Consider the following 10,171-nt stretch of genomic DNA (forward strand, 5'->3'; position numbering starts at 1 on the left):
CCTCTCACACCCTGCCCCTTTACTCACATGTATGTGGAGATGTTCAGTTCGTGAAGATTTCTATAAGCAAGTAATACCGTCCCTCTCACACCCCGCCCCTTTACTCACATGTATGTGGAGATGTTCTGTTTGTGAAGATTTCTATTAGCAAGTAATACCCTCCCTCTCACACCCCGCCCCTTTACTCACATGTATGTGGAGATGTTCAGTTCGTGAAGATTTCTATTAGCAAGTAATACCCTCCCTCTCACACCCTGCCCCTTTACTCACATGTATGTGGAGATGTTCTGTTCGTGAAGATTTCTATAAGCAAGTAATACCCTCCCTCTCACACCCCGCCCCTTTACTCACATGTATGTGGAGATGTTCAGTTCGTGAAGATTTCTATAAGCAAGTAATACCCTCCCTCTCACACCCCGCCCCTTTACTCACATGTATGTGGAGATGTTCAGTTCGTGAAGATTTCTATTAGCAAGTAATACCCTCCCTCTCACACCCCGCCCCTTTACTCACATGTATGTGGAGATGTTCTGTTTGTGAAGATTTCTATAAGCAAGTAATACCCTCCCTCTCACACCCCGCCCCTTTACTCACATGTATGTGGAGATGTTCTGTTTGTGAAGATTTCTATTAGCAAGTAATACCCTCCCTCTCACACCCTGCCCCTTTACTCACATGTATGTGGAGATGTTCTGTTCGTGAAGATTTCTATAAGCAAGTAATACCCTCCCTCTCACACCCCGCCCCTTTACTCACATGTATGTGGAGATGTTCTGTTTGTGAAGATTTCTATAAGCAAGTAAGACCCTCCCTCTCACACCCCGCCCCTTTACTCACATGTATGTGGAGATGTTCTGTTTGTGAATATTTCTATAAGCAAGTAATACCCTCCCTCTCACACCCCGCCCCTTTACTCACATGTATGTGGAGATGTTCTGTTCGTGAAGATTTCTATAACCAAGTAATACCCTCCCTCTCACACCCCGCCCCTTTACTCACATGTATGTGGAGATGTTCTGTTCGTGAAGATTTCTATAACCAAGTAATACCCTCCCTCTCACACCCCGCCCCTTTACTCACATGTATGTGGAGATGTTCTGTTTGTGAAGATTTCTATTAGCAAGTAATACCCTCCCTCTCACACCCCGCCCCTTTACTCACATGTATGTGGAGATGTTCTGTTTGTGAAGATTTCTATAAGCAAGTAATACCCTCCCTCTCACACCCCGCCCCCTTTACTCACATGTATGTGGAGATGTTCTGTTTGTGAAGATTTCTATTAGCAAGTAATACCCTCCCTCTCACACCCCGCCCCTTTACTCACATGTATGTGGAGATGTTCTGTTTGTGAAGATTTCTATAAGCAAGTAATACCCTCCCTCTCACACCCCGCCCCTTTACTCACATGTATGTGGAGATGTTCTGTTTGTGAAGATTTCTATTAGCAAGTAATACCCTCCCTCTCACACCCCGCCCCTTTACTCACATGTATGTGGAGATGTTCTGTTTGTGAAGATTTCTATAAGCAAGTAATACCCTCCCTCTCACACCCCGCCCCTTTACTCACATGTATGTGGAGATGTTCAGTTCGTGAAGATTTCTATTAGCAAGTAATACCCTCCCTCTCACACCCCGCCCCTTTACTCACATGTATGTGGAGATGTTCAGTTCGTGAAGATTTCTATTAGCAAGTAATACCCTCCCTCTCACACCCCGCCCCTTTACTCACATGTATGTGGAGATGTTCTGTTTGTGAAGATTTCTATAAGCAAATAATACCCTCCCTCTCACACCCCGCCCCTTTACTCACATGTATGTGGAGATGTTCTGTTTGTGAAGATTTCTATTAGCAAGTAATACCCTCCCTCTCACACCCTGCCCCTTTACTCACATGTATGTGGAGATGTTCTGTTTGTGAAGATTTCTATTAGCAAGTAATACCCTCCCTCTCACACCCTGCCCCTTTACTCACATGTATGTGGAGATGTTCTGTTCGTGAAGATTTCTATAAGCAAGTAATACCCTCCCTCTCACACCCCGCCCCTTTACTCACATGTATGTGGAGATGTTCTGTTTGTGAAGATTTCTATAAGCAAGTAAGACCCTCCCTCTCACACCCCGCCCCTTTACTCACATGTATGTGGAGATGTTCTGTTTGTGAATATTTCTATAAGCAAGTAATACCCTCCCTCTCACACCCCGCCCCTTTACTCACATGTATGTGGAGATGTTCTGTTCGTGAAGATTTCTATAACCAAGTAATACCCTCCCTCTCACACCCCGCCCCTTTACTCACATGTATGTGGAGATGTTCAGTTCGTGAAGATTTCTATAACCAAGTAATACCCTCCCTCTCACACCCCGCCCCTTTACTCACATGTATGTGGAGATGTTCTGTTTGTGAAGATTTCTATTAGCAAGTAATACCCTCCCTCTCACACCCCGCCCCTTTACTCACATGTATGTGGAGATGTTCAGTTCGTGAAGATTTCTATAAGCAAGTAATACCCTCCCTCTCACACCCCGCCCCTTTACTCACATGTATGTGGAGATGTTCTGTTTGTGAAGATTTCTATTAGCAAGTAATACCCTCCCTCTCACACCCCGCCCCTTTACTCACATGTATGTGGAGATGTTCTGTTTGTGAAGATTTCTATTAGCAAGTAATACCCTCCCTCTCACACCCCGCCCCTTTACTCACATGTATGTGGAGATGTTCTGTTTGTGAAGATTTCTATAAGCAAGTAATACCCTCCCTCTCACACCCCGCCCCTTTACTCACATGTATGTGGAGATGTTCAGTTCGTGAAGATTTCTATTAGCAAGTAATACCCTCCCTCTCACACCCCGCCCCTTTACTCACATGTATGTGGAGATGTTCTGTTTGTGAAGATTTCTATAAGCAAATAATACCCTCCCTCTCACACCCCGCCCCTTTACTCACATGTATGTGGAGATGTTCAGTTCGTGAAGATTTCTATAAGCAAGTAATACCCTCCCTCTCACACCCTGCCCCTTTACTCACAGGTATGTGGAGATGTTCAGTTCGTGAAAATTTCTATTAGCAAGTAATACCCTCCCTCTCACACCCTGCCCCTTTACTCACATGTATGTGGAGATGTTCAGTTCGTGAAGATTTCTATAAGCAAGTAATACCCTCCCTCTCACACCCCGCCCCTTTACTCACATGTATGTGGAGATGTTCTGTTTGTGAAGATTTCTATTAGCAAGTAATACCCTCCCTCTCACACCCCGCCCCTTTACTCACATGTATGTGGAGATGTTCTGTTCGTGAAGATTTCTATAACCAAGTAATACCCTCCCTCTCACACCCCGCCCCTTTACTCACATGTATGTGGAGATGTTCAGTTCGTGAAGATTTCTATAACCAAGTAATACCCTCCCTCTCACACCCCGCCCCTTTACTCACATGTATGTGGAGATGTTCTGTTCGTGAAGATTTCTATTAGCAAGTAATACCCTCCCTCTCACACCCCGCCCCTTTACTCACATGTATGTGGAGATGTTCTGTTTGTGAAGATTTCTATAAGCAAGTAATACCCTCCCTCTCACACCCCGCCCCTTTACTCACATGTATGTGGAGATGTTCAGTTCGTGAAGATTTCTATAAGCAAGTAATACCCTCCCTCTCACACCCTGCCCCTTTACTCACAGGTATGTGGAGATGTTCAGTTCGTGAAAATTTCTATTAGCAAGTAATACCCTCCCTCTCACACCCTGCCCCTTTACTCACATGTATGTGGAGATGTTCAGTTCGTGAAGATTTCTATAAGCAAGTAATACCCTCCCTCTCACACCCCGCCCCTTTACTCACATGTATGTGGAGATGTTCTGTTTGTGAAGATTTCTATTAGCAAGTAATACCCTCCCTCTCACACCCCGCCCCTTTACTCACATGTATGTGGAGATGTTCAGTTCGTGAAGATTTCTATTAGCAAGTAATACCCTCCCTCTCACACCCCGCCCCTTTACTCACATGTATGTGGAGATGTTCAGTTCGTGAAGATTTCTATAAGCAAGTAATACCCTCCCTCTCACACCCCGCCCCTTTACTCACATGTATGTGGAGATGTTCAGTTCGTGAAGATTTCTATAAGCAAGTAATACCCTCCCTCTCACACCCCGCCCCTTTACTCACATGTATGTGGAGATGTTCAGTTCGTGAAGATTTCTATTAGCAAGTAATACCCTCCCTCTCACACCCCGCCCCTTTACTCACATGTATGTGGAGATGTTCTGTTTGTGAAGATTTCTATAAGCAAGTAATACCCTCCCTCTCACACCCCGCCCCTTTACTCACATGTATGTGGAGATGTTCTGTTTGTGAAGATTTCTATTAGCAAGTAATACCCTCCCTCTCACACCCTGCCCCTTTACTCACATGTATGTGGAGATGTTCTGTTCGTGAAGATTTCTATAAGCAAGTAATACCCTCCCTCTCACACCCCGCCCCTTTACTCACATGTATGTGGAGATGTTCTGTTTGTGAAGATTTCTATAAGCAAGTAAGACCCTCCCTCTCACACCCCGCCCCTTTACTCACATGTATGTGGAGATGTTCTGTTTGTGAAGATTTCTATAAGCAAGTAATACCCTCCCTCTCACACCCCGCCCCTTTACTCACATGTATGTGGAGATGTTCTGTTCGTGAAGATTTCTATAACCAAGTAATACCCTCCCTCTCACACCCCGCCCCTTTACTCACATGTATGTGGAGATGTTCAGTTCGTGAAGATTTCTATAACCAAGTAATACCCTCCCTCTCACACCCCGCCCCTTTACTCACATGTATGTGGAGATGTTCTGTTTGTGAAGATTTCTATTAGCAAGTAATACCCTCCCTCTCACACCCCGCCCCTTTACTCACATGTATGTGGAGATGTTCTGTTTGTGAAGATTTCTATAAGCAAGTAATACCCTCCCTCTCACACCCCGCCCCTTTACTCACATGTATGTGGAGATGTTCTGTTTGTGAAGATTTCTATTAGCAAGTAATACCCTCCCTCTCACACCCCGCCCCTTTACTCACATGTATGTGGAGATGTTCTGTTTGTGAAGATTTCTATAAGCAAGTAATACCCTCCCTCTCACACCCCGCCCCTTTACTCACATGTATGTGGAGATGTTCAGTTCGTGAAGATTTCTATTAGCAAGTAATACCCTCCCTCTCACACCCCGCCCCTTTACTCACATGTATGTGGAGATGTTCTGTTTGTGAAGATTTCTATAAGCAAATAATACCCTCCCTCTCACACCCCGCCCCTTTACTCACATGTATGTGGAGATGTTCTGTTTGTGAAGATTTCTATAAGCAAGTAATACCCTCCCTCTCACACCCCGCCCCTTTACTCACATGTATGTGGAGATGTTCTGTTTGTGAAGATTTCTATTAGCAAGTAATACCCTCCCTCTCACACCCTGCCCCTTTACTCACATGTATGTGGAGATGTTCTGTTCGTGAAGATTTCTATAAGCAAGTAATACCCTCCCTCTCACACCCCGCCCCTTTACTCACATGTATGTGGAGATGTTCTGTTTGTGAAGATTTCTATAAGCAAGTAAGACCCTCCCTCTCACACCCCGCCCCTTTACTCACATGTATGTGGAGATGTTCTGTTTGTGAATATTTCTATAAGCAAGTAATACCCTCCCTCTCACACCCCGCCCCTTTACTCACATGTATGTGGAGATGTTCTGTTCGTGAAGATTTCTATAACCAAGTAATACCCTCCCTCTCACACCCCGCCCCTTTACTCACATGTATGTGGAGATGTTCAGTTCGTGAAGATTTCTATAACCAAGTAATACCCTCCCTCTCACACCCCGCCCCTTTACTCACATGTATGTGGAGATGTTCTGTTTGTGAAGATTTCTATTAGCAAGTAATACCCTCCCTCTCACACCCCGCCCCTTTACTCACATGTATGTGGAGATGTTCAGTTCGTGAAGATTTCTATAAGCAAGTAATACCCTCCCTCTCACACCCCGCCCCTTTACTCACATGTATGTGGAGATGTTCTGTTTGTGAAGATTTCTATTAGCAAGTAATACCCTCCCTCTCACACCCCGCCCCTTTACTCACATGTATGTGGAGATGTTCTGTTTGTGAAGATTTCTATAAGCAAGTAATACCCTCCCTCTCACACCCCGCCCCTTTACTCACATGTATGTGGAGATGTTCTGTTTGTGAAGATTTCTATAAGCAAGTAATACCCTCCCTCTCACACCCCGCCCCTTTACTCACATGTATGTGGAGATGTTCTGTTTGTGTTCCTGATGCAGCTTCTCAAAGAAACAGTCAAAGTAGGTGAGAAGGTAAATCAGGAAGTGATCAAACTGCTTGTTGCTGAAACACACAGATACCAGGATTTATTTGGCCATAGACGTCAAGTACATTTTAACAGTTATGACTGAGGAGTCCATTTCAATATGATATCTTAACCCTAAATCTTACACTGCTTAAGAGTGCTTGTGGGCACTCAAAAAGTTATGGGCAGAATCGATATGATAAATGTGTTTATGATAATGTTATTGAAATACAGCTCACCCTGGAAATTGTAACGATCTTTAGCAGTACAATATTTATTGAAACACAACCCAGGAGGATAGCCACAATATCATTTCGTAATATGTTTTATTTTGGGCATCCAAAATGTATAAGACTGCTCTGCTTATTTACTTAAATTGTTTTACATTCAAATGGAAATCTTTGCAATATGACAAGATGGTTCAAGACTACCTCGGTAATACCAATTTGTTCTTAAATTGTATTCAACAAAAATAAAATTCTTGAATCTTGAAAACTTACAGGTAAAAATGTTTTAGACTAGAAATCATTTTATTAATAAACAAAAAATGTCAGTGGATTCAAATTATACAAGGTAAAGCAAACCAATTTTTCTTTAATTGAATACTTGACAATTGTAAATATCCCATCATATCTAAGCAATTGTCTCTATTCATGTATATTTGGGTTACATACTGGTAGAGACTGTCAAAAGTGTCGGAGACCTCATCCACCACCTTCTCCTCAAACAGCTTGTCCAGGGCAATTTCTGCAAATACACACAAATTATAGTCCACATACTTTCTGGCTTTGCTTTCATGAAAATATTTACAATAATAAGGCATTCTGTTTTAAGACAATGATATGAAGAACACAATTACTGAATTCATTATTGAGTAAGATTAGAGCGTATCAAGAGGACCACACTAAGAGTGCCAGTTACTATTATTATTTTTAGTAGTTTTGCAGTTTTGAAACTACAAAAACAAAACCAACTAAACTCATGCCATGGTTTTGGGAATAAATTTTCATGTGACATACAATTTTGATCAAATAATAGGTTAACTTTAATATAGCCTACTGTAATGCACTATCTAATTGTAATTAAATGAACTTAGGCCCATGCCTATACACATTTATAGTAATTTACTGATCAAGGTGTGTCATTTTAAAAAATTGGTTTCGCAAGACACAGGTTTCATCATGTTAATTATTTCAAAGAAATACAATGAGGAACTGTACTTTTTATATCATCCAAGGTGACAGTTGTGTGTGTTTCGGTAGCATGTATTCCTGCCTTGGGGGACTTGGGCTGGTTGGGTCGGCCCCGCCCCTTCTGGTTGTTCCTGGCAACACTGGATCCACCCCTGATTAAAATAAAGTAAGTGTAAGCGGTTGAAAGATGCTTCCCATTAATCAGTATAAAACTTTGAAGTAAATATCTCACTCTCTATTACCAAATTACATATAGGATAGCAATACTGTTCCTATTGACTGTACCTTTCATTCCTCTTCATGCCTTCATTCCCCTTTCTTCTGCGCCTGTCTCTGTCAGCATTAGGATTGTTCCTGCAAAATGATGATACTATAACATTATGGATTTCAGTGACAAAACCAGCGCTCTCCACAGTATGCAAATTTACACACAAATACATTGTACTTCTACGCTAAAAAAGCCTGGTATTTCAAAACAAATAAAAGACATGCCACTTACGATGCCCATTCGAGAGTACCATTCTCTCCATTTGGACCTTCCTTCCAGATGAATCTGCCAGTGGTGGGAACAAGTGGCTGTAACAAAGAACAATGTCTTTGTAGATCTTGCACAATCACGAATTTTACCTTGAATAAAGCCATATCAAGCACCTGTTAAAATCCTTCAGGTACCTGTGTTGTACTACTGTTGCAAATATACTTAACAAAACCTGCATGTCAATCAGTTAAACAAAGAACATTAACATAGAAATTTTGCTGTGATGACAATATCATGATATACTGCCCAAACAAGAATCATCATACTCATTTTTTTAAAAAGGAATTTCAACTCATGTTTCATGTCACTGCTCCACATTGGCTTTCATACATGTAGTTGTTCCAGTTGTAGATTATTAGTCATATTGGTAGCACACCCAAATATCACAGATTTTTGTTGGAGTGCTGTCTGGCAGTTGAAATTTACCAGTTTTGTCACATGATATGCAAACACCCCCATTACTAAATGTCGTGCAACTTGAATCATCAGGCATACAATCAGGGATGGGGAAGCACTTAACACTGCTGCTATTAATGCTTTAAACCCCTCAAATGCTTAATCAATTTGCAAACAGTAGAAGCATTAAAAAAAGAAAAGAGTAACACTTTTGTCTAATTTTACTATATTGATGTGTATAACATCAAACAGAAATGGTTTTGCAGATGTACTATGGAACATAATGTTATTACATGGTAAGCTAGATTCCTGGGCCTTCCTACACATGTGCATATTGTCAATGGTAACAAATAAATTTTCATGTGAATATTTTGAATGGTTAAACTTTGTTTCAGCCAAGTTTATTTATTGGCATTACGTTTTGAAACTATCATGGGACATAATTTAACAAATGTTAAAGCCAGAGGTATGAGCCTTCAAAGGCATGTTATATGTCATAAGTAACATGTGTATAAAGTTTGATGTGAATACCTTTAATGGTTAAAATAAAAAATAAAAAAACTATCAACAAACTGGACAATAACTTAAACAAAAGTTATGGTCTTTTTTGATGGTGTGAATATTGTCTCCGGCAATACATGTATGTGAAACAAGTTTAATATGTTGAATGTTTGTTAATAATGGCCAAGGTTTAAGGCTTGGCCCAATGACGCCAACCGAACTGACACCAAGCCCATAATCTTAAACTATAGCCTGATATAGTTAACAAATCCAGTGATATAAAATCCTGAATTTCACTAATGCATGGCTTGAGTTAATTTCGGTAACGGTTACATCATATCACTTATCTATGATTGAAATGTAAATAATCCTTAGGCGGTCGAAAACAGGTTGATACGATAACAACTATTTCAGTAATAGATTGTTTACATGTCCGATTTATCTGTCCGAAATAATATCAACTTAGAGAACCTGCTCGTCAATATCCGGTGGTGCCACTTCTGCAGACATTGTGCTCCCTCCTGGTTGGAATTATTTAAGTTTATGAAAACAATCCGAATGACCTAAATGCATTTATCACACAAAAGTGAACTTTTAAAAGATTAATAGTGTTTTACACCATAGTAACGTTATACAAAAAGGGAAACAACTCCAGGTGCTCTTAAAAACCTACACTCGACTGCACATACAGATGGTTAGATTCCACTAACATTTAACTTCTCCAATATTTTACACTAACAAAAATCAATAGTCGCTGATAAGATTATGTAGTTTCATAAAACGAATATGATATATGACCTCAGACAATACTTATAACATATAGCATAATTTTAAGTGTTGCTCATGTGTTTCATTAATCCAAATTAAATTAAATTTAAATGCAGCGACTAGCTGTGAACCCGATTCCACTCAAGAGAGTCCAAAAAAGAGATAGGGGGAAAAATACTGTAAAAGAAAGATAAAATAAGTCGTTTGAGCAGATTCTGAATGATGTTTATCTATTTAAATCTTACACAGACACCACCATTCATCAATTTAGTCATTTATACCAATCCCTTACACAGAGTTTACATTTTTCAGTGAACAAATCTGTATTCTTTGTACACAAATAAAGCAACTTTGAAATGTATTATGGGCATTCCAGTTCTGATGCTATAACTGTCGGATGTGGATAAAGGGAGCAAGAGTGACAGTGACATGGTCATAGCCTCACA

General features: G+C 40.8%; 1 protein-coding gene across 1 annotated transcript in view; it reads right to left on the minus strand.

Moving 5' to 3' along the window:
• Positions 1 to 9,620, minus strand: part of LOC128209110 (protein phosphatase 1 regulatory subunit 36-like) — a 63,623-nt gene extending 54,003 nt beyond the window's left edge. The window contains exons 1-6 of the mRNA XM_052912980.1: positions 9,429 to 9,620; positions 8,022 to 8,098; positions 7,808 to 7,876; positions 7,550 to 7,674; positions 7,004 to 7,076; positions 6,266 to 6,367 (exon numbers count right to left, since the gene is read on the minus strand). Of these exons, the coding sequence (XP_052768940.1) occupies positions 6,266 to 6,367; positions 7,004 to 7,076; positions 7,550 to 7,674; positions 7,808 to 7,876; positions 8,022 to 8,098; positions 9,429 to 9,467 (485 nt within the window). The 5' untranslated portion in view covers positions 9,468 to 9,620. The remainder of the gene's footprint in view (positions 1 to 6,265; positions 6,368 to 7,003; positions 7,077 to 7,549; positions 7,675 to 7,807; positions 7,877 to 8,021; positions 8,099 to 9,428) is intronic.
• Positions 9,621 to 10,171: the final 551 nt, after the last annotated feature.

Source organism: Mya arenaria, chromosome 11 (assembly GCF_026914265.1).
Source record: "Mya arenaria isolate MELC-2E11 chromosome 11, ASM2691426v1".
In the NCBI taxonomy this organism is placed as follows: domain Eukaryota; kingdom Metazoa; phylum Mollusca; class Bivalvia; order Myida; family Myidae; genus Mya; species Mya arenaria.